General features: G+C 59.4%; 1 protein-coding gene across 1 annotated transcript in view; it reads left to right on the top strand.

Moving 5' to 3' along the window:
• Window positions 1-24903, top strand: part of LOC119105427 (rho GTPase-activating protein 33) — a 51345-nt gene that overhangs the window by 3975 nt on the left and 22467 nt on the right. Inside the window, exon 2 of the mRNA XM_037228895.1 lies at window positions 20626-20844. Within this exon, the coding sequence (XP_037084790.1) occupies window positions 20626-20844 (219 nt within the window). The remainder of the gene's footprint in view (window positions 1-20625; window positions 20845-24903) is intronic.

Below are 24903 nucleotides of genomic sequence, written 5' to 3'. Positions count from 1 at the left end.
TAATAGGGGCACGCCTGATCATAACAGGCACACGCCTGACCATAACAGGGGCACGCCTGATCGTAACAGGGGCACGTCTGATCATAGCAGGTACACGCCTGACCATAGCAGGGCACTCCTGATCATAACAGGGGTACGCCTGACCAACAGGAGCACACCTGACCTATGAGGGACGTCACAGGACACGTCTCCGGTTGTGGCAAGCCTGCCCACCTGCGCCTAGCCCAACTGGGGCGGTGTCTACCGATGGCCGGCGGCGGCGTGTTTACGCCCGGCCGACGGGCTATCTGCGGCGCGTTGGCAGATCGCTCGGCTGTATCTGGACGCCGGTCGGTCGGTCCGTTTGTTTGGGCGCTGTGCTGCCGACGGAGTGGGCCGGGGAGGGGCGGAAGTGGAGCTCTGATGGCTTTACTCTGGATGTTTGTGCTCCAGCGATATAGATGATCGGATGTCGTCATCACAGTGTGAAAGAAGTGTACCAGTGGCCGGGGACCTCGGGACAACTCGCAGCGTTGTTTGCTCTGCGACGCCTGCCGTCTGTGACGAGCGGTGATGTTATGCTCCGCAGGCCGTGGATTGGAAGCTCAGCAAGTGGCGGCTGCTGCTGAGGCACCTTGGTTGTAAGGGGCTTATGCTGTTAGTGGCTTGTGGTGCCTTTAAGGGTCTGATGCTATGAGTGGCTATAAGTACCTTACGCTATAAGTGGTTATTAGTGGTTCAGTACCGCACGGGACGTGGCACGCGTGCAATCCTGGGCAAGGGGCCCCGTCTGTGGGCATGACAATATAGAGGCCTTGCGTTTGTATACCGCATGTTACTAACTGCCTCCATTGCTTCATTCCCCACGAAAACTTATGATGACGCAAACCAATACATCCTACACCTGGATTGTTCAGAACCGTGGACGGCGTGATGGTCATCACTGGTCATTTACTCCAAGCCAGTGTTGCTTCCTTGACAGACTTTCGTTACCGAGAGCCTTCCAGCGTGAATGGACATGGGTCGCTCGGTTTAGGTTATAGCACATTAGCCGTCATATTTTTTGACTAGATAAGGTTTTACAACCACATGCCGATTTCCTTTTACAGCTGTTATTCAAATGTGTCCTGAAAGCATCGCGATGATTGTAGTTTCTCAGTAGCAGGCGTCCCGTCCGCCCGCCACACATCTACGTCATAAATGGTGTGCTCCCACTTGTCAAGGGCCTAGTCTGTCCATTCACATCCCTCCTTAGGCTCTGGAATGCACATAGCCGGCAGCTATTGCCACTGTCGGAGCATTTTCTCCATTTACGCACGTCTCCCACATTGTCAGTACGCGGTGCCATCTCTCTCTTTCCGTCACGCTAATTTCCCCTGACGTTTCACTCGCGAGGCCGTCGCATTGTGTGTTCGTTTCTCTCTTGCTCTCCGCCCACTGTCTCCCACGTGTCCTGGCACGGGCGTCTGCCGCTGTTTTTTCCGCAGCACTTCCTCGCTGTTCACGGACGGGGCAACGGGCGTGGGGATTCTGACTCAACTTCTGGCTTTTACATTCGAAAATTTCACGTACGCCGAAATTCTAGCTCCGTCGATTTCCTCTGCATGGCTGGCCACGCTCGGTGGCGCAGCCAGGACAGTGACCAATGCAGGGTCCGGTTCAACGTTAGACAGAAGCTGCATATGAATCGCAGTTCTTAGACTAGAATATCGTCTTCTAGTGACTGAACCCGACTCCATGATATCATCGCGGAAAGCTATTCGCACAGCCACTCGTGGTAAAACATCCGCCGCTGAAAGCTGGCTTTGCAGTGAGTGAGGATCAAACGTCACGTCATGACGATTGCCGGCCGGTCGAGTATCAGCGGTGGCCGACGCTCAAGTCGTCAGTGTCAAAGTACTCAGTTTGGCAATGTCAGACACATCAAGCGACGTGCTTTATTGTTGCATCGCCACTACAAAAACATTGAAGTGATGTGTTGTTGATCTGAGGAGCAATGGCGCTGTTTATATGCCGCTGTACTGTCCCACAGGATTGTGCTCGAGCGAAAAAGCTATTTCAACTGTGACTCATAGCGCTTGGAGTAAGCGTGCGTAAGCCCTTTATGTGGGAGCGCACGACGTGCGTGGCCCCATGCAACGCGGTCCTGGATGTGGGACACGTTTGTTCCTGCTAAAGTGGTTGTCCATGTAGCATCGCGATCTGTCATCTGTTCATTTTACTGCACTGGTGTACTTCACTGCACTGGCCAGATGAACACCATCCTCTGCTCTTGGTATAACATTTGATCCGCTGATAAGTGATTCCAGGCAGTAACCTCGGCTCCGCTTCGACTCACGCACAATCGTTCGAAACGAATCTACTCGCCTATGACTCGGCGAAAATGTAGCTGCTTGTGAAGTCCATTCCAACCCCTCACGGAATCGAGCCAGAGTCTGCGGTGCAGCGGCCAGTTCGTGACATCATCTAGCCAGGTGTTGTCCATGTAGCAGGCTGGATTACGGCGGAAACAAAAGAAAGTTTTAGTTTCTACAGCCGAGACCGGCCGGATTTCCAACCGCAGAGGAAAGCTCACCTGTTTGGAGCAGCAGGGTTCCGCCCAGATGCTCGTCGCCAACCATCGCTCAGTCAACAACGCGTGACGCGAACTCGTCGTTCGTGACCCGTGGGCAGTCACGCTCACGAAGAACTCTTACCACTTAGCCGCACCCTCAGAAACAGTTGAATCGCTTGGTTGAATGCTCGGCATGTGACCGGCCACTCGTGAGCTGAGCACTTACACCAGCTGTGTTTTTCTCTCACTGCAGGCGGCATGAGGGACTGCGACATCTGTCACCGACCGCGACAGTTACACTCGTCGTTAAAGACGAAAAACATTGGACCACCGTTCGGTGTACGTAGCTGCTAGGAAAAGTTGCATGTCGGAGAGCGTTCGAGGGCGCACACTCCCATCGCGTCATCCATGACCATGGGGTTACCATTACACCGGCATGGCAGCGTGACGTCACGCGAACCAGGGCGGCGCCTGGCTGCTCGGCCGTCCCAGCCGGCGGCAGCTGACGGATGTGGACGGCGCCTTTGATGCGTCGATCCGGCGGCGGACGGCGACGGGTCGGCCAGGCGTGCGGGTGTGCGTGCGGCGGCTGGGGAGAGCTCCAGCCGCCGCCGGCCCTGCGGCGACGGGTCGGCCAGGCGTCCGGGTGTGCGTGCGGCGGCTGGGGAGAGCTCCAGCCGCCATCGGTCCTGCGGCGACGGGTCGGCCAGGCGTGCGGGTGTGCGTGCGGCGGCTGGGGAGAGCTTCAGCCGCCGCCAGCCGCCGCCGGCCCTGCGGCGCGCACGTGCGCCGGGGAATACCGGCGCCGGAGGGGGGGGGGGGGGGGGGGGAGGCGTACTTGTCATACGTGTCAAAAAGCTTGGAGCTTCAGGAGTTTTATTAGGGTAACTGTGATCTCGGAGGCGTGCCGACCGGCCACTCCCGTGGTGTCAGCGCGTGCCGACCGGCCACTCCCGTGGTGTCAGCGCGTGCCGACCGGCCACTCCCGTGGTGTCAGTGCGTGCCGACCTGGCCACCCTGCGGTGTCAGGGCATGGGGCTGCCCACCGGTGATGTGTGCTTACTTACATACCTTGCGTGCACGTTTTCGGCGGGAGCTTTGTCAGTAAGATGTGCTCGTCGCCAACACGTCCGTTTCATGAAGCCAAACCGCAGCTTATGGCCCGTTCCCGTAGCATGGCCATCAGACCATATGAACTGTTTGGTCTCGCTCCAGCGGCTTAGAGAAAATAACTGACATTGAAACTTTTCCAGTTTAAAAATGTGTTAATGTAGCGTCATCTAAAAATACTCATCGCATTTTCGTTTCATATCAAAGGCGACGTTTCGAATCGCTACAGTGGTTAGCGATGAACTCGGAGCGATCGAGGCTGACAGAGCTGACTCGCATCGCATGTGGATTTAGATAATCTGTAACCAACACCAACCATGATTTGTTTCAAGCTTCCACACATCACGAATTTGATAATGCTAACTGAGGCTTTACACCTCATTACCAAACACATTATTATTAATAGTTACATTGTTACATTCAGGGTCAGCCAGATATCTATCAAAAATGCCGAGATGACGTTTCGTAGTCAGCGTTGATAATATATCCAACAGCTGTTTGTATCAGTTGTTCAAAAATTAATCAGCTATTTTCATTCCTATCCGAATGGAGCCAGGTGGGCGAGTGCCTTTTAGTTGGAACGTTGCCCACGTTACCGAGCCGTTTGTCTCACGGTTTGGCCGCTTTAAATCCCTAGTCTGTGCTATTGTGCGCTATCCTTGGAAATAAATGAAATCACCGCCTGGTTCCTGATAGCATGGGCTTATATGGCAAGGTGTGATGAATAATCGACATATCTTTCGCTGAATAAAGCGCCAGAGCCAAGGATACTGTATCGGCATATATCTATTTTTGTCGATTGTCTTTTTGTGTTCGTGGGTGTTAATTATCCGCTAAACAGGGACGCTGCTGTGCTGATGCCAAGTTGTTAGCCGGCGCAGACGCTCTTCCATGGGCTCAGCTTACTTCCGCGTTGTGCCCCGACCACGTTTCATGACAGGGGATGAAACGACGAAGAAATTCACTCATCTTGCTTGGAGCCAACTCCGGACCCGCGTGTACGAGAATCAGCGGTGTCAAGTGCGCGTCTGACAATTAGGCCGCGACTCCAGTTGTTATGAAAACCTGGCACCAGCTCAGCCTTCGGTAGCACAGTTTTTACGTGCCGTACAACTATGGGCGTGTGCTGGTCGCATTGTTTTGTGTCGAGAACAGCCCACAGTTTTTGTTCCAAATTTAGCTGACATCTAGTGAGGTGTCAGCTTGTAAAAGCATGCGCTTGCTTGCAAGGTCGACACCACCGGACTCTTATTGCATGCGCCGGCGCGCACAATAGGTTCGTATTGTTGTCCTCTTTGTCCACGTCAGCAGTCGGGACAGGCGGGTCAGTGGTAGGCGCCTCGCGGAGGGATGCGCCCATTACTATTCATCCGCGCCTGCACGGCCCTTCAGCCCGTGACGTTGGCGGCCCGACAGCGGCGCGCAGGTCAGCCGTCTGACCCCGACTCGCGCCGACGGCCGGCCTTGACCAGGGTCACGCGCGTCGCCAGGGCCCGCAGTCGGGCGCTCACACGCGGGCCGGGTCGGCGCGCGGCAGGTGTGGGAAGATCGTGCCGCCGCTGACGCCACTCGGCCTTCGGCTGGTCAGTGGGGTGTGCCGCATGCGTGCTGTCCCGCTCGGCTGGCTGCGACCGCCGCGCCCCCGGGCAACGCCGCGGACGGTGCCCCCCCCCCCCCCCCTCCTCCCTCCCCCGGACCTGCAGCCGGCGTCTGAGCAGCGCCTGACTTACCGCCCCTGAGGTCACAGCTCGTGGGTCCGGCTCCGGCAGGGCGCGGGCATGTCATGAAGGCACCTGAGTAGCCTTGGCGGCGGCCGGCCGGGATGTGTCGGGGCTGTGACCTGCAGGGGGATGTCTCGTGCCTCCGAAGCATGAGAAGCACGGCTGTCGTGTTGGAAAGTGCTGGCCCTGTTGTGGCATGTCTGGGAGTTGCCTGCGCCGCTCCCATCATTGCACAACAATGAGAATGAAATGATTACTGAAGTGTTTATAATGGCCGGCGTAGTTTCATTTATCTGACTTGGCAACGTATAATTCTGACCTGACCGTAGCTAAGAACAGCCGGGAACCATAAATTGTGCACTTAATGTCGTGGGTAAGACGTCAAGATGCCACAAATGTCCGCGTGCAGTGGCACACTCAAGGTCAGATAAGAACCAGTCCTTGTTCAGCGGTTGCAGCTCTGAGATCGTCTACATTGCCATACCACATCACCATACGTTCTCAGCCAGCAACAAACAGCCATCACATGTGGTCACAGTGGCCAGCTATCCTCGCATCCTGATCGGTGAATGACATTAACCACTGATCGATGGCAGGATTGTTCTCCTCCACGACACGCTCGAACATAACCGTGTGTGAGATCACTCATGCATCAACGACCTGACCCGAGACCACAGCCTGGCCCGAGGTTACGGCCTAAGCCGGGGCCACAGCCTGACTAGAGGTCACAACCTGACCCGAGGTCACGTCTGAACCAGAGGTCACGGCTTGACCCAGTCACGTCCTGACCCAAGGTCACAACCTGACCCAAGGCAAAGCCTGACCCGATTTCACAGCCTGACTCGAGGTCACGACATTACCTGAGGCTACGTGCTGATCCGAAGCCTCGACCTGACCAAAGGTTACACGCTGACCCGAGGTCTCGCCCTGGCCCAACGTCACAATCCACCGTCCGGCTGCCAGTCAGCCGGACCGATCACCATACGCGGGGGCGGCGGCGGCCCTGGAGCGGAAGGCCAGGCGGCCCCGCGCCACTCCTGGGCGTCCCTCGCACGCATTCCCGGCCGCGACGTCGCGCCCGCCGCCCGCACGTGCCACGAGCGCCGACACGTGTGCCTCGGCGCCGGCGGGACCCGCTCCGGACGGGATGGTCCCGGACCGGTCTGAGCTGCGGCGGGACCTGGCCTTGGTCGGGTCGGGCCGGGTCGGGTACGGGAGCAGTTGGGAGGAGTCGGCTGTGGGGACGGGAGTGGTGCCTGTTGATCCAGCGCGTAGCAGAACGACTCCCCTAGCTCTGGTCTGAGCTGGCGGTTTTGTGTGGCCAAGGGCGTAACCAGCCCCCGTCGTCCGGCGCCATCGCTGCAGGTTTGTCAGCCGCTGAGCGCGTTGTATTTGACATGCTGTTAGACAACGTGTGCATGGTCCGACTCTGGGATGTCCCGATATGATTTCTGCGAGCAATGATCAAAATGATTGGATTATTCGCGCAAATCGTCACGCTATGTAGCGGTTGGATTGTGATCATGGCCTAAATGTACAGTGGTTTTTGAAGTTGTTTTTCAGCCATGAGAAGCGTATTGGCCTGAAAGCCATGGTTCATGTTGATAAATCTGTTTCCCGTGCTAAAATGAAAGTGAACAATCTTGCTTGCTTATATCATTATATCCATTCGTCTTCGTGATATTTTTAATATTTATAAAACATGTAATCGTAGGTAGGAATTCAGGGCTTCACCTTCGTCGCTGTCATGTCGTCTCTGACCCGTACGTATGTACAAGGGCCAACCGAGTATATTTAGATAGCCATGTTTAACCTCCCCCTCTCGCCCAGCGTATCTAACAGAGGCCATTTTGTGTTGCAGGTACGTCTGTGCGCGCATGCGTGCGATGGGCGGGAGGCGACGGACGATCGCGATAAGTACCCAGTTAGCGCCGAGGGTCGCGGCGGTCGTTTGAAAACATTCTGAGGCCTTTCGACATCACGCTTAAGTACACTGCTTGCGCGAGATCCGGCCACTTTTCCCACCATTGTGGTGTTGAAAATTGGAATGACCAGGTGGCGCCTGCGTCAACGTAAGGGTTGGTCGGCCCAAAGTCATGGTGGGAGCTGAGTTACGGAAGTCTTGAATCATGTTCGTCTCAGAGGCGGACTTTTGGCTGATTCCGTTTCGGTGGAATTGTTTCCGATTCCGCCCCGCAACGATATGGAGCTGATTTCGACTTTGACTATGAGTAGGACTACACAATCTTGGTCAGACTCTGATTCCGAGCCAAGGAAAATGTCTGAATTCCGGAACTGATTCCACTGCAGTCAATTCAAGTGACGACGTTGTTGGACATATTGCGTGCTTTGGGCTTCATGAAAGTGTGCATGAGACATTGAACGTAATAGCAAGACTGCTATAGACGCCTGTGTTTCATTCCATTCGGTCCGCATATATCACCAAACTATCTTATGTTGCCACTTACATTACTATCTAATCCGAGTTACTTATCATTGGGTTGACTCAGTTCTGGCTGGGACTCGCCACGTATCTTTGCAACGACTTATTCTACCCCGACTCAACGAATATGTAGTTGATTCCGTGATGGAAATATGGTTGATCCCGGACTCGATTCCGAATTCATCCGAGCCTCACAACTCATACATAAACACCACAAGAAATCTCGAAAGCGTCATGAGTAAAAAAGTGCATTAATCAGTAAAGGTTATATGAAGATATATATGGGAGTCTCAAATCAAAATCAGAATACACCTACGCCAGGACTGGAATGACGGACCGCTGCGGGCCGTCAGAGCTGTAGCCCGGCCCCTGGCTCTGTGACCTCGTGAGAGGCGCGGGCCCGGTGGGTGGGCCCGCCTCAGCAGGGGAGGGGCGCGCCACAGGCACGAGCCAGCCCCTGGCGTGGTGGTCAGCGTGGGAAGGACTGAAGCACGGATTCAGTCCATGCTTGAGGCAACTGCCGGACGGCTGTCGCGTGTCAGTCCCCTGGATGCGGCTTGTGAGCAACCCCCCCCCCCCCCTAACAAGTTCTGGGGCCGGGCGCGAAGGGGCCTCTCCGCAAGACAGCTCTGCACTTTTGCTGCGGCTTGTAGCTCGACGCTTTCGAAGAACATCTTTATCTAACTAGTACATAGGTTTCAGAGCGCACATGCGATGTTTATTCCGTGCACGCGCCACGAAAATTCCGTCCTGGTGTCCCGATCATTGGTCGAACACGTTAGCTTGACACGTGTCTGAGCCCGTGCTATCCCCCGGAAGCACAAGTGGGTGACTGCCGCCCGGTTCGCACTGCACACGTGCTCCTGGCAGACCACGTGGTCCCAACGTTTCAGCGCCTGCCCTGAGACGTCACACACTTGTCCTGCCAGCCGGTCGCAGTCAGCGCCTTCAGTCGTTCGCCGCTGACGAAGGTCACGCGGATCTTAACGGCCGGAAGTCGATTTGCATCTGGGCTCGCGGCGGCCACGCGTGCAGAGGCGCGCACCGCCGACTCGTTAATTAATGAGCTGCGCGCGCCCGGAGCCGCCGGGGCCGGGGTCACGGTCGGGGTCAGGCGGCACGCGGCGCGCGCCGCAGCGTGTCTCATGGGCGCCGCGTCGTCCGCGCCTGATGCCTGGGACCGGGTGTGTTCTGCGGAGGCGATCCGTCGCCCCTCTCACGGCGCTTCCACGCCGGCTTTATCGGCGAGGTCTGCTGCCGTGTTCGGCTGTGGGGGCGCCGCCGGCGGTCGCGGGCCGAGAGGAGCGCTTCCAGATGGCCGCTTTATTATGCTGATGACATACGGACGGGGCGATCCGTCTTCAGCTGGCGCCGGTGAATCTGTCTGGGCTTGCTGGCCATTTGTCACGCTTATTGGCTAATTTCCTGGCCGATCTGGCGGCGTCTTATGTTTTGTTTGTTTGGTCGCGCTGTGACAGCGTCACACCACGCTGTTTTGGGATGTTGCAGTATAATAAATCGCAAATCATTTCCTCTGGCCTTGCTCATGTCACCGATTCTCTGATGATACACCGTAAATTATGCAGCAATGGCACTGCGCATTTGCGGTTGGTGTTTTACAGCTGTTACCATCATCCCAGTGCTCTGCCCCTCGCTGTCACTCACTGTCGTCTCTGGTCCGGGGTCTCGTGCGCAGTTGGTCGCTCCTGGGACGCCTCTGGTCCGGGGTCCCGAGCGCAGCTGCTCCGGAGACGCCTCTGGTGCGGGGTCCCGTGTGCAGCTGCTTCGAGGACATCTCTGGTCCAGGGTCCCGTGCGCAGCTGCTCCGGAGACGTCTCTGGTCCGGGGTTCCAAGCGCAGCTGCTCCGGAGAGGTCCCGGAGAGGGGTCCCGTTTGCAGCTGCTTCGAGGACATCTCTGGTTCAGGGTCCCGTGTGCAGCTGCTCAGGGGATGCCTCTGGCCCGGGGTCCGCCACCCGCACGGCCCAACTTTCTCGTGACTGTGAGTGTGCGTGTATCTGTACCGGTGTCGCGTGCCCTATCACTTACAGGGGTGGGGCCGGTGACTCCTCTCTCTCTCTCCCCCCTCTCTCTCTCCCCGAGCGCTGTCTTGCGGAGTGCTGCCGCTCAAATGCTGGCCCGCTGACCCGCTGGTCCGCTGGAGCCGCCGTGACAACGGACCCGACAGCATTAATGACAGCGGCAGTGTCTCTGACATCGTCCGTACCACCATCACTGTCATTGACACCAGTACCGCCAACATCTCTGCTGGTCTGATTATTTTTACGCGTTGCCAGTTTTAAACAATGGCCCTGTGGTTTACTACGGAGATTTTGCAGCGACGGTATCGCTTTGCAAGTCCTTGCATCATGGGAATTCGCGCGCTGGTTTCGCCGTTACCAAAGGAGAAACGATTTTTCCAAATAAATTGTCTTTGTCCCATCTAGGCAACGCCCACGTTACACAAAGCCCAAGCCTCAAGTTAAAACTTAGAAACATTAGAAGAATTGAATCCCTCGTGACACATCGCGAGGACCGCCCACGATTGGTTCAACAACAATTGTGCAACACGTACTCTACACGTGAGTCCCCGCCGCAGCTTACAGCAGCGATGCCTAGTGCGTCAGTGTCTGCATTAGGAGCGGTGTGGTGGGCGATCATGCCAGAGGACCAGTCGGGCGCAGTGTTAGGCGGGTCCTGTCGCCGCACTTACCGTGCTACCTCGCCTTCCCCGCCTGCGGTCATTATGGCCTGATTACGTCGGCCCGGCCGCGTATTGCCGTAATTGATTACCGTACGCGAGCGGCCCAAGCGACGAAAGTGATGCGGTGGTGGCGGCGGCGGCGGCAGCGCGTGCTTCCCGTGTGACCAGCGGCGCTTGCACCGGCTGGCGGCGTGACAGCACGGATGGGAGCCGGACGCCGACTGTAGGCCGGTGGGACTGCTGATCACACGCCGAATGCAGCACAACCTTGCGTATCTCTCGCATGATGTGAGGTGTCATGACTCAACGTCACCGCCGACCCAACGGAGGAAGACGTGATCGTGAGGAAGCAGAACATCTTGGTGATGATCATGTTGCTGGCAAGGGCTGGGAAAACGAGACACACGTGGAAAGCTCGTTGCAAAGCTCTTCCTTACCAAAAATTGACACCTGCGTCACTCAGTGTGTCGATTTCACGAGCGCCTCCCCCATCTGTCTGTATGGAAGCCTGCCCTGGCCTCAGTGACTGCCGTTGGTCTGACGCGTGACCGTATGGAAGCCTGCCCTGGCCTCAGTGACTGCCGTTGGTCTGGCGCGTGACCGGGTGGAAGCCTGCCCTGGCCTCAGTGACTGCCGTTGGTCTGACGCGTGACCGGGTGGAAGCCTGCCCTGACCTCAGTAGCTGCTGTCAGTCTGATGCGTGACCGTATGGAAGTCTGCCCTGGCCTCAGTGACTGCCGTTGGTCTGACGCGTGACCGTATGGAAGCCTGCCCTGGCCTCAGTGGCTGCCGTTGGCCTGACACGTGACCGTGCGCCTCGTCGGCGGCCCGGGCCCTCCGCCGTACCCCTGTTCTCCCCGTGCCGCGGAGGCGGCGGCCTCTCTCCACAGACAGCCATGACACCTAGCCGGCAGCACGGCCGACGTTTTTGCCGCGGCGCGCCGTATTTGGTGGCCTCGTGCCGCGCCGGCGGCGTTTTTCTCGCGATCTCAGCCGTATTTGTTTTTGGCGGTGATAGGCGGCCGCCATTGCCGCCGGCGCCGTCAGCGCCCCGTGCTGGCGAGACGTGACGCGCCGCATTTGTCTCCGCCGCGCAGAACGCGGCATCGGCTTTTAAGCGAGCCGGGGCAGATGTGCGCTGAAGACGGGCCTGGCGTGGGCAGCCGCGTGGGATGTCCACGCCTTGGCTGGAGTGGTTACAAAAGAGATGACGCTGATCTGGACGGTGACGCGGCGAGACGGACGGATTACACTGGCGAGACTAATCCGCGGTGAGCTGGTGACGGGCCCCTAGAATAGACGAGGTGGATGCTTTTTTGTCCTCCTACATGCATTTGTACCAACAAGCATAACTGGCAAAGCTTAAAATAATGATCACAGATATTCCAATTATGGTATGCCACCTAAGCACTGCGGAAAAAAACTCGAGGAAAACATGCGAGCGCATCACATATATTTCGCGAGGAGAAAAGAAAGAGGTCTTGGACAGCGTGCGACAGAGGCTGGGGACTCATTGACATCCATTTCGCCCGGTGTGGCGGCACCGAAGGACGAGCAGACACCATTCGAGCTATTTCTAACAGGGCTTTCACAAAAATGGGCAGCTTTCGCAGCCAGCGCGGTCAGGCGCCAATGGTCACGGACATAGTTTGATTCAATCGGGTCCTCTGGTCGGAAACTTACCTTCCACCACCGCTGACCTTCCCTCGCTCTTCAGTGTGTACATTGCATGCATAGTGTAAACCGAAATATACTTTCTTAGAACAGCAACATAACGCACCCGTGCATGTTCGGCATACATTTGTCAAAAGCCATTGGTTTTAATGTGCTCAAAACAGGGAAACCTGGTGCGTCACTGAAGGAGACGCGGATCATCGTGCTCGCGCAGTGTGGCCTTTTGGTGCTCATTTTTCAAAACCAACGCAATGTTTGTGTTGCATCAGTCAGATAAAGTACATCGTACTGCATCTCCACAAGAATGGCGACAAGAGGCGACATTTTAAGCTCATTACTGTAGCCTCGTACTAAACGACAAGCTTAGCATGCACTATGGTCCGTGATGGACGGGATGTTATGGGCTATTCGGCCACTTGATCAGCTGCCTGGCGATCGCAATAACCAGCCCGGTTTGCCACACAAATTCTGATGTGTACGTTTTCCCCCCAACCCTTGAACTAGAACCGTGGCGTGGCGTGGATCTTTGTGGTGCTGTGCCATTTCCGGGAGCGGCCACCGGTGATGAACGTTTGATTGCCGTCTGATTACCGCGACAAGATCGATGGCGTTGATTGTCAATGCTTTGTCAACTACCACGCCAGCTTGTAAGCTTCTTCATATTTAGCGCCGTCCTAGCAGCTGGGTCCACACTACGTACGTTTGATATCTCCGTGTTGTGCGGTGTAGCCAGGGCGCATTTAAACGTCACACTCGCAACGAAAGCCGTGGCACGTCGGCCAGATTGCTCTCGCTCACGCCGGCGGGGCTGCCGAGCACGCTTCCCCGCGGTGTCAGCAGCCGGCGGTCGGTCCCAGCCAGCGCCGTCCAGCACCGGCTGGGGGCCGCCGCTCCCTCCGCCGCGACCACTGCGCGTTCGCTAGTAAGCGCGCGCCCCGCGGGCTCGGCTGCCGCTTGACGCTGATGATTGGGGGCATGGCATGGGCCGTTTTTCGCGCACCGTTCGCTGCGCGGCGTTTTACCGGGGTTTTTAGCGGCCGCCACCAAAAAGCACACAGAAGAAGGCAAAGTCAATATGGGCTCTGTAGCGGTGCGCTCCATTAATCACGGCGCGGCTTCGACGAGTCACGGGGCCGACCATAGCTCGGGAGGCTTCGCGGACCCGTCGATGCTAAATTCGGCGGCACGTTCGTGTTCCTGCTGTCGCATGAACAAAGCAGCCGTGTGTTAATGCCGCTGACGGCTGTGCCGTGCCCAGTGGGAGGTGACTGAGGAGTGTGACTGCTGATTGACGTAGACGTGGGCGTGGGCGCTTGTTTCTTCCGGGAGATAGACAGCTTCTGTATTGAGAAATCGTTATCCTGGGAGCAATCCTAATTTTCAATATTATTACAGGAGCATGTCCTCCACGCCCCTCCCCCCCCCCCCGAGTTAGCATCACCCATGGTGGTGGTGGGGGGGGGGGGAGGGGAGGGGGATGGCGGCCTAGCCGGCACGCTCGGGTCATGGATCAAGATCCAGAGCCACGGCGCGGATGTTCACGTCCTGACGGTCTGGAGAGGGAGGCGACCCGGCGCAGCTTATGTCGTCACTCATCAGATGGCGTGCCGGCTGGCGGCGGCGCCCTGTGCCGCGTCAACAGCGGCTCCGCCGGCGGGTCAGCCGCCGGAGCCGTCATCACCGGGGCTGACGCGCTGAGAGCGATCCGACGCGGGAGAGGAGCGCGGCGGGGGGGGGGGGGGCTGCCGCTCACTGCCGTCCCGTGGTGGCCGGCTGAATCAGACACGTGACCTGATCCTGGCAGTCCTCGCCGGTCTCTGACCGAACCCGTCCGACCTAACCAGCCCCACAGGCCCTTTGCTACAACCTGTACCTCTCACGCGCGCAGCGCTCTAGCGCGAGAGGGCCGTGCCGCGTCGCCACCACCCACCGGCGTCAACGAGCGCCGTGAGGCCACGCCGGGGCCGCCGGGGAGGTCCGCGTCGGTCGCCGGCGCGTCGGTCGGCGCTCCCGCCGCGCCGCCAACGTCGGGTAAACAGAGCCGCTGCCGGGTGCGCTGCCCCGGTTCCGCATGGTCCCGATGCGCCGCATTCGCCGCGTGCCAGGCGCGCGACACAATGCGGCGCGGCGCGGCTGTGTCGCAGGCTGAATGACGCTGGTGGCAGCGCGGCTGTCGCGGGAGATTAGCGCGCGCCCCGGCTGACAGCGCGGGGATGGAGCCGTCGCCGTCTGCGCTAGGATTGAGATGCCTCTCCGGCTGGCCCGTCAGATGTGAACAACCGCAGGTGGAGACGGCGTTCCGGATGGTGACGAGGGGTCTCTTGAGTTCCATGAGCTACCGTAGCAGCTCTATGCAAGGGGCCGAGACATTTCAGAAGTGCCGGACAAAGTGAGCTGATCTGTCTGTTGGCGTGTGGCGGTGGGTGGCACTCCGCAATGCGTCTGCTGCTGCGAGACATGACAAACGCACCAGCCCACAACGCATGCTGCCACCACGTGTCAAAACCGAAGCCAACACCGCCCGGCTGCGCGCAGGAATGTCCGTCGTAACACGGTCCGTGATCCGCCCGCCGCCGGTCCGCGGTCACGTGACCCAGCATCGGCGCCGACGGTGGCGCTCGTCGCGGCCGACGCTGCGGCGCCGGCGGCGGCAGTCGACGGGCGGTGGAGGTGGAGGAGCCACGACCGGGTCGGCGCCGGGCCAGCGGGCCGCGCTGCTGGCGGGCGGGGGCCGGCGGCGGCTGGATCGCGGTCGGCGGGATCAGTGCTGCTGTGAGCCGGGGAGGCCGCGGTGAGGCCGACGGACCGGCGGCGCGCGAACGCTCCATCAGCCAGCGAAGCTCCGCCCGCGCCGGCCCGAGCCCTCCCCGGCCGCGCTCGGGTCCGCCTCCTCCCACCTGGTCCTCCGGGCCATGGTGGTGGCGGCGGACGACGCCTGGCCCGCCCAGTTGATGGCCTCGCTGCGCCTGCCGAGCTGCGACCAGGCGCGCCACCGCCTGCAGCGCGCCTGCGACGCCTGCCGCCGCTCGCCGGCGCCCGCGCCGCCTGCCGAGCCGGCCGCGCCGGCCGCGCTGGACGGGGTGGTGCTGCGCCAGCGGCCGGGCCGCGCCGGCCGCGCCCGCTCCCAGCCCGGCACGCTGGTCGGCACGGACGGCTACGTGCGCTACCGCACGCCCGACCGCTGCAGCGCGCCCATCGCCGCCGCCGAGGAGGTCGGCGGCGGCCGCCTTTGGGGCCGGCTGGGCTCGCCGGGCCCCGGCGGCGGCGGTGGCAAGCTCTGGGGCCGGCTGGGCTCGCCGGGCCCTGGCGGCGGCGGCGGCGGCGGCGGCGGTGGGCTTTGGGGTCGGCTGAGCAGGCTACGTTCGCCGCGGCCTCCCCGTCCGCGGCACCGGCGCTCGTGCGGCGCAGCCCCGCAGACGCCCGAGGAGATGGCGGCAGAGTTCCAGCGCGAGTTGACCGCCTGCAGCTCCGAGGTACGCCCCGAGGGAAGGGTCAACATTCCAGGGGACGGGCAGGGCAGGCATCCCGAAAGTAGAGGAGGAAGGCTCGGCTTGCCGGCCTGGGCGGAAATGATCGCGTCCATTTGCCAGAGGGGGTGAAGGAAGAACGGCACGTCCGTCACCGTCACTTCACGTCCAGGAAGTGACGTCACCCATCACGTTACATCACATCTGTCACGTTGACCTCCGACACGCCCGGGACGAAAGTCGGGTCAAGTATTTGATCAGGTCGGTGTCGAGGTCAGGTCACAGAATGGCCTGTTATGGGCTCACAGATCCTGCTATTTATGACCGCACTCTACCAGAGCGGATTGACTCGGTTGTCCGAACACCTCTCTAACCCTTGATCGTGGAGTGATGTGATAGTATCGCCCGACTATGAGGCACTGCTCGTTCATCGAGTTTCTTGTGGCATGTCGTCATCTCTAAACGAGACATAACCGCCCCATTAAATTACATCGGTCGAAAGCATTTCTTTGGAAAAGCCCCTCCCCCGAGCCGTGGACGCGGGAACCATGTCAATGCCGCTCCTGTGATTAGTCATCCACCTGGTCCTCCCAGCCTCCTTCGCCGAGGCGGCCCTCATTCGGCGCACCCCACGCGTGACATCGCGATGCGGCATCGTTTTAGGACTGCTGGCGCGCCTCGGCTAACAGCGTCCGTTTATCCGCCTCGCTCCACCCGCTGTCTCGACGGAACGCCGCGGGCGTGCGACTCGGCCCGGCCGCTCGCTGAGCTGTGTCTGTCCTCATCCGCCCCCGCCGCGGCCCACTGGACCGCACGCGGCGCCGGACGCCGCTCTGAGCCGGCAGTGGCCTGAATCGGCTCTCTGTGTGCCCCTGCGGCCGAGATGAACTATCCCAGGCTGCAGATCAGGCGCGCGCCGGAGGCGTACAACCGCGGCAGCATACAGGGCAGCTCTGCGGCTGTCCGTAAGGTCCGGCGCCGACTTTGTTCAACGCGGCTTCGCGTGTCCGGAGCGCGTTAATGCGACCATGGGGTGCCAGCGGTCCAGTCACCCTGCCCGTCCGGCCGGCCGATCTCCGCCTCTCGCGGAGTCACCGCAGGATGCGACCGGGCCTCGTCCGACCGCCGGAAGTGGACCGGAAGTGAACCGGAAGTGTTTGGGAAGTGGTGCGGAAGCGATCGGAAGGGGTCCGCCTGGCTGCGGCGGCGTGTGGTCAGATCGATGCCCGGCGCTGCGGGCTCAGGTGGCGGCGCGCCCGGCGTGACCGACGGCCCGCCGCCGCACCATTGATGACCCAGCTCACGCACGCCGCTGCTCGGCGACAGGGGGGCGCTGATTAGCGCACCGCCGGGGGGGGGGGGGGGGGAGCTGAAGCGGGTGCGCGTGCCACACGAGCCCGGAGTGGGGTGCGGCGGAGGGACCCAATATTTAAAGATACCAGTTAGGCCTGCTTGAAAAATATTTTGAGTTGAAGATGTAGAAAGTTGGGACACACGTTCACGACTCATTTACTGTTATTGTCTTCAGCTGGGGCACTCTCTTTGCGCTGTAATTTGCCTGCAAAGTTTTGGCAATGGCGCAGACGTCAAGGGAGTTCAGCATGCCGTTATGCATGCTGGTTTGGTCATGGTTTTGTTTGGTACATAATGTAGGCCGAACACAAAGCATCATTTATCAATATTTCAGCTGTTCGAGATTTGCTGCCACAGAAAAGCTTCTCTCTGGGATCAGGATTATCTACTGGAAGAAAAACGCATTTGGAGGATATTTAGTATGTCCTGCTCCTGCCGTGTTTTCTCCGCCCCGTTTTGTATCACATGCACGTAACAAATGGCTGACCGCTTTCATCAACAATTTGATGTTCGCAGCCAACATACGATCATCAACGTGTCGCAGACATATTCGCCCGCGCACACCTCGTATCCGTCTATACCGACGTTTCACTGCAGGTTTTCCCACCACCGTCGTCAATGTCGTTGGCTTGAGCCTTTCTATGATTACAGGGCAAGGTAATAAGGCAGTGTTTAATAGCTCCATTAGTACTGAGGTGTAACTCTTCATGATTTAAAACATGCCTTTTAACGTCAGAGTATATGTAAAGGAAAACTGCTGGATGTGCGAGGCCGACGATAGTGGTTCAGACTGGTCAGTCACTTCGTGCGATGTCTTCAGACAGCCGACAACACCCACTCATCACGGAGGTCAATGTCCGTGACATCACATCATCACGTGAAACGGCAGTCGTCTTCCACTGGCCTTCTTAGCCCCGGCAGCAGGTGTTTTTCCGTCTCTGGATTCCGGGCTGGATCACGGCACGCCTCCGGACGCCGGCGATCTGCAGCCCGCGCGGGACGCACGAGCCTGTTTGTCACCGGATGCCTCCCGGTCGTGACCGTGAAGCTGCCCTGTCCGGACGAGCGACAGGTGCCGCGGTCTCGGGGCTGGTTTGACGGTGCGTCGCCGGCCGATCGAGAGGGTCCTTGGCGCCGGCGAGGCCTTGAGGCCAGACTGCGCTGGTCTGTCGGATCCCGGCCGAGCTGAGTCCCGAGTCTGCGCCGCGTGGCTGGGGCTGCGGATCAGGCTGCTAGCGTAGTTGGTGTCGTCATCTTCAGAGCTTCAGCTGGCGGCTGGACATCGGTCGGACGACCCACCGGCTGGGCAAGCTCTCGAAAGGTCAGTCGAGATAAGTCCGGCAGCCTGAGCTCTGGGACTGGCCTGTGCGGACGATGAAAGACATTCTGTATACGGCGTGGCCTTGGCGGCTCGGGTTGGCCGTGAATCCTCGCCTCCACCAACACACGGCATTAGCTGAGAGCAGCTGTGACGTATGTGCGCTGCTCGGCCACTCCCAAGCGCGTTCGTTACGCACGAGTATGCAGCTGAGCTCCTTCCTGCGTACAGAACATCAACCATGCAATCTGGGTGCACAAGGCCTACGCAGTTCGTGCGCCCAGCAATGCATGATCTATCGGGATTCAGGACCCAAAGTCTCACGCCGGTACTAGGATACTTTCCTGCGATACAACGTCCTCGCCACAAGTCGAGCGAGCCGACATTGACGCCGGGTGTCGATCAGCCGACGCCTGCCCCGGCTGACCGAGTCCCACCCGCGCCGCAGGTGCGCCCGCCCCCGCCGCCAGTCCCCGGCGCCGTGCCGGGCGGGGCGCAGTGTTAACTGAGGGCGGGAACACTCCTCCCCGAGCGTGACTCAGCCGTCCGGTCTCGGTCGAGGGGCCGGCGGCCAGACGCCGCTCCTGCCGCTGAGGTGCGGCACCGCTCGGTGGGCGAGCGCCGAGGGCGGCTGGCCAGGTACAGCGGCCGCGGTCCTGGTCCCGTCTGGACAGTAACCCTACCGGCATGGCATGCAACTTCACAGGCTTTTCTGGAAGGGATTTATTTAAGCTGTTGTTCAGGCTCATCGCTTTGGCTAATGAAATAATGTAACATACAAATCAGCATACTTCTGCATGCACGGTAACTCATGCACTCTTCATTTGCTATCAATAACATTTAACTAATACATTAAGAGCAGAGAAATAAGGCATATGCAAGCCAAACTAGTATTACCTAGATCTTTGTCTTCCTACTTTCTGTATTGACCGCCTTATGAGGCCCGGCCGGTACCTTGTTTATTCAGCAGTATTGATTATTCATCAGTGGATTATTAAGAGGCGGAGGCGGAGTGTGGTCCCAGCCAGCGGATGGGCCGCAGCCCGTCCAGTATGCAGCGCTCTTCCAGCGAAGCTGTGCCCGGCGCCGCTGATACCAGTGACGTCACCGCTCCACCTTGGCACCCTGAACTGGAGCTGGTGGGTCTCGGCCGGACATTCCAAACAGCCGACGGTGGTGTTTGATTATCTCGTGAAGCCGACGGAGTGCTGCGATGAGTGAGGAGGCTCCGGCGGCGGTATGCGGCCCGGCTCCAGTCTGCTGCAGGACCCGGACCCGACCTCGGGCCGAGAGTCTGTAGTCAGCGTCGCCCGGGGAGCCTGCTGGCAGCTGGTGCTGACCTACCAAACCGACAGGCGCCGCAGGGATTCAGCCCGTGTCGGGCGGCGTTGAGGCTGCGGAGGTGTGGCGGTTTCGCCAGCGGTAACACTGAGAGTGCGGCATTGTGTCTAAATCATAGACATGCACCGTGACAGGGTGTATATCTTGCAGATGGAACATTCATGCAGCGCGATAGAGGGTTGACGGGGTCAAGGGGTCGCCGCAAAGACCATGCATGGGAAGCTGGTCTCGCCTCACGCCGCTTTAAGTTTCTTGTTTGCAGCTGAGCCGCGTCAGTAATCCAAAGATGATTACGACGTGGCCGACCGTTCTTTCTCATTGGCCCGGCGCATGCCAGACGCCGCTGTCTCTCCACGCCGGCCTTGGCCTCAAATGGCGACCCGTGACTATCCCGCCGAATGTGACCTGGCTGCCACTGCATCTCATTCCCCGGCGTGGCAACCACGGCGCCTCGTCCCCGGGTCTGGCAACCACTGCATCCTGTCCTCCGACCTGGCAACCACTGCACATCGTTCCCCGACCTGGCAATCACTACACGTCACCCCGGCCGACGGGTTGCCTTAGCACCGGCGATACTTCAGCGGGCATCGATGAGTCGTCACTTTATCGCTACTGCTCAGATGTGAAGTGGAATTGCTGTAGATGTATTCGTTTGCTTGAGTGATCACGTGGAAGCGGAACTGACCTTCAGTGCTCGAGGCATCACTCCACGTGGGGACGAAAACTGGATGGTGATGCGGTGAAAACGATTATGTCAATTTGATGAAGGAGATTTTCCGATCTCCCTCCTCCCTTCAAGAGCTCGTGAAAGATCAAGACGATCATATTAAACGTCTGATGGATGTTTCAGCGTGTCTGTAATCCAATCGCCTTCCAGTGCGGCAAAGTAAGTGAGAAGGATCCCCGCCTGTCCGTGTGGCTGTGCGTTGCCGTGACCCCGTGCGCCACTCGCTCTGCTGCAGGAGGCGGTGGAGGCGCTGGTGGCGGACTACCTGCACCGGTTCTCGCAGATCGCCGGGCCGCTCATCAACTGCGCGCCGATCCTCAACTGGTTCGAGCTCGACGGTCGCGGCCACCGGCTTCTGGTCGGAGACGACTCGGACATCAACACGCCGGCCGTGGCCGCCGCGCTCGTCGGCAAGCGCTACGTGGCGCAGGCCAGCGACGAGATCAGCCTGGAGGTGAGATCCTCTCAGCTGCCGCTCCCCAGCCGGCCGGGAGCTGGTCTGGGGAGCGGGACGCTGAGCGAGGGCGGCCCTCTGGGGAGGCCTGTGGGACGACATCGGTCTGGAGGTGACACCCGCGAGGGGGGACCGCTCTAGAGGTGACACTCGCGAAGAGAGACCGCTCTGAATGGGACACTCGCGAGGGGAGATCGCTCTGGAGGTGACACTCGCGAGGGGAGACCGCTCTAGAGGTGACACCCGCGAGGGAAGACCGCTCTAGAGGTGACACTCGCGAAGGGAGATCGCTCTGAAGGGACACTCGCGAGGAGAGATCGCTCTGGAGGTGACACCCGCGAGGGGAGACCGCACTGGAGGTGACACTCGCGAGAGGAGGTCGTTCTGGAGGTGACACTCGCGAAGAGAGACCGCTCTAGAGGTGGCACTCACGAAGAGAGACCGCTCTGAATGGGACACTCGCGAGGAGAGATCGCCCTGGAGGTGACACTCGCGAGGGGAGACCGCTCTGGAGGTGACACTCGCGAGGAGAGATCGCTCTGGAGGTGATACTCGCGAGGGGAGATCGCTCTGGAGGTGACGCTCGCGAGAGGAGGTCGTTCTGGAGGTGACACTCGCGAAGAGAGACCGCCCTAGAGGTGGCACTCGCGAAGAGAGACCGCTCTGAATGGGACACTGGCGAGGGGAGATCGCTCTGGAGGTGACACTCGCGAGGGGAGACCCCTCTGTAGGTAACAGTCACGAGTTGGGATCGCTCTGGAGGCGACACCCGCGAGCTGAGATCGCTCTGGAGGTAACACTCTTGGGCCGAGGTCAGTGTGGGGGCTAGACCTGCGGCAAGATCCGCGGAGAAGGTGGGCCTGGAGAGAAGACCCACGGGAAGAGACCGGTCTGGTGGAGAGATCCGCCGGCCAAGATCGGCCCGGCGAAACCCGCCAGCCAAACTCAGCCAGGAGAAACCTGCCAGCCAAATTGGGCCGGGAATCCCGCCAGCCAAGATAAGCCAGGGGAAACACGTCAGCCAAGATCGGCCCGGGGAAACCCGCCAGCCAAATTCAGCCAGGGGAAACCCGCCAGCCGAGATCAACCAGGGGAGACCGGCAGGGAGAGGTCGGTCTGGAGGGAGACCGATCAGCTGAGGTCGGCTAGAGCTGAGAGCATCCGGATAAGATTAGTCTGGAAGGGAGACAATTAGGACGAGATCCATGTGAGGTCGAGATCTGAAGAGATCGGGACAGATATATGCAGCAGCTGCATAGAGTGGTTATCAAGTATTTTATGTTATGTTAGTGTACCATTCACACTATATAAACTACCATTCAGTGGTGATGAACAAATCAAGTTCGTCTACTTTTTCATCTGCCCATTTTTCTGCTTGTCTCCGGTTCCGATGTTTATCGCCGTTGTCGCCGGCTGACCTTCCACCACCAGCGGCCGTGCCCCGAATAGATCGACTCGCAGGTGAGGAATGCCAGATCAGTTTGACGCCGCGCAGACACGCCTGGCTGGGCTGGAGGTGACCTGGCCAGCTGGTCAGCAGAGGTGTCCGTCCGGGTCATACAGGTGGCGTGCTTTATCAGCAGCAACGCCGTGCCATCGGTCACAATGTGCGGCCGAGGCCAGGTCTCTCGTAAAGAAGGGGCAATAGGACAGATAGAAAGTCGAAATAAGGCGACCCGATTGATCCTGGCCACTCTGACCACGGTGGAGGTGAGACCATGACGGGGGGCTGAGTCCGATCAACGGCGCGGGACGACGGCCGCTCAGACCAGCGTTGGCTGACGCTCGGCCGATGAGATCTGCTTGAAACGAAAACATCCGGCTTTTGGGAGGATTGGCGCATCAAGTACGCTTTTTATTTTTTGTTTTTGTTTTACGGGATGAGTAGAAAGCTCTGGTTCTAAAAGCAGATTTTCAACCCCAGCGAATTCCCAACAACTCCAATATTGTCCCCTGGTGTTTCGTCTCCGACTGTAAAGGTTTTGGACGAGGTGCCGTCTCTGCGGGAGAACTACTAGCGTACATTATCAAATAGTGCCCATATCTAGAGATGACAGCGTAACGTTGGGGACTTCCGCCAAAAAAAGCAACAATAACATACCGAATGAATCGGGAAGGCTTAATGCAGCTTTCTGTGTGTTTCATTCAGCCACATTTTTGCCGTAAGCCTACTCCCTCAAAGCTTACATCTTTTTTCCCTGCGCGTTTTACCTGCTGGCGCTGTGAACGACCCAAAAATCCTCCAAAAGCTCGAGTTAATCCCATCAGGCCTGGCGCCGTTCATCTAATCGGACCGGTCCTCGCGCTCGGAGGCACTCTCGCCCAGGTCCCAGTGGCCGCCCCTCTTAATTCTTCGGGGCGCTTCCTCTGTAGTCCAGGTGTTCGCGCCGCTGTGGTCCTGGGGATCCCCGCTATAGCCGTGGGGCCTCCCCGCCCTCATTCCGGGCGCTGCTCTCCTGCAATGACCTCGTTGTGGCCCCCTGATCCGCACGAAAAACTGACCCACTTCTGTCCGGCGGTAATTGACAAGTACATCTTTGAACAATACCGGTGTGGGTTGGACAGGCCGTCGGGTGGGTTTTTGCAGTTCCTGCGCTGTGCGGGATGGGTGTCCGTCCTGGGTCGGCGATGTTTGGGGGTAAGCCGACGCGAAAAGCTAGGTGGGGCGGGCGGCCTTCCGTTCCTTTACTTGTTGCACTTCTTCACTCGGTTATTTATGACGGGTGTTTGCAATAAATCAGAAGCCTTCCTCAGTGGTCTCCTTGCTGCGTGGACGAATCCTTGTTGCTCGCGTGGTGTTTGTGCGACCCCTCCCGCGGTGTGTGGCGGCCTCCCTTCGGCTCGCGCCCGACCAATCCTTCGGCGGGGGCTGCTCTCACCGGCCGCTCGTATTTTCGGCTACTAGCCGGCCCTCACTGCCTCACGGGGACACTGAACGCCGCTGCGCAATCCCCGGGGAAATTCCCGTCAAAGTTCGCCGGGCGGACGGCCGGTCTGAAAGGGAGCGGAGCGTGGGCCGGGTCGCTGGGCCCGGGGCGAAGCGCCGGACGACGGCCGGTCCGGGGGGAGCGGAGCGTGAGCCGGGTCGCTGGGCTCCGGGCGGAGTGTCGCACGACGGCCGGTATGAAGGGGAGCGGGGTGTGGGCCGGGTCGCTGGGCTCCGGGCGGAGTGTCGCGCGACGGCTGGTCTGAAGGGGAGCGGGGCGTGGGCTGGGTCGCTGAACTGTGCCCGTCAGGCCAGGCCGCCGGCCCAGCGATGCCGCACGTCCTGCCACGCGTCTGGCTGTCATGGCTGACTCACCGTTCCCAAAGGTGGCACGCGTTCGCCATCAGCAGTCCGGGGCTGGAGGGGTGACTGGAATAGAGCCAGCGGTGGCTGCGGTGGAGGTTTGGGACAGAGGTGGTAACGGCAGGTTTGACAGAGGTGGCAGCGATGGATCAGCTCAACCTGTGCAAATTCCAAGATGCCGATTAAGACCTTAGAGGCTGTGTAATAGTGTCAATCACAGAGACAACGGCGATGCAGATTCCGGCAATCTCTGAATAAGTATAACAAGCCTCCACTGGTGACAATAACTGGTGGTGAATACCGTGGCCTTGTGGCTGATAACAGTACAAAGGACTTCTTTTAGGGGGATGCATATGCAGACCTCTGACGGCCGCTCCTGCCGCCCCTTGCGCCCCGTAGATGCTCCCTGTCCCATCACCTGACGGTGGTACACCCTGGGCTGGTGGCTTCGGTCAACTCCATCGCAGGACGGTCCACTCCATCGCATGTCCCACCACCTGGCGGCCGTACACCCTGGGCCGGCCGGTCCTGCCCACGCCATTGCTGTGTCGCTCTGCGGTATCACATCAGAGGGGGTCGGATCGAGGACCCTTCTCGGCCTGCAGGGGAGTTATCGGTCCGATAGAGCGACTGGTCGATGGGGCGTGCTAGCCGCTGCTCTGTTGAGCGGCCTAGGTTGCTAGCCGTTGCCCTGTTGAGCGGCCTGGGTTGTCAGCCGCTGCCCCGTTGGGCGACCCGGATTGCCAGCCGCTGCCCTGTTGGGAGGCCCA

This window comes from Pollicipes pollicipes, unplaced genomic scaffold, assembly GCF_011947565.3.
Source record: "Pollicipes pollicipes isolate AB1234 unplaced genomic scaffold, Ppol_2.1 Scaffold_2555;HRSCAF=2994_pilon_pilon_pilon, whole genome shotgun sequence".
NCBI lineage: Eukaryota > Metazoa > Arthropoda > Thecostraca > Pollicipedomorpha > Pollicipedidae > Pollicipes > Pollicipes pollicipes.
Note: the sequence above shows the minus strand (reverse complement) of the source record. Positions and strands in the feature narration are given on the sequence as shown.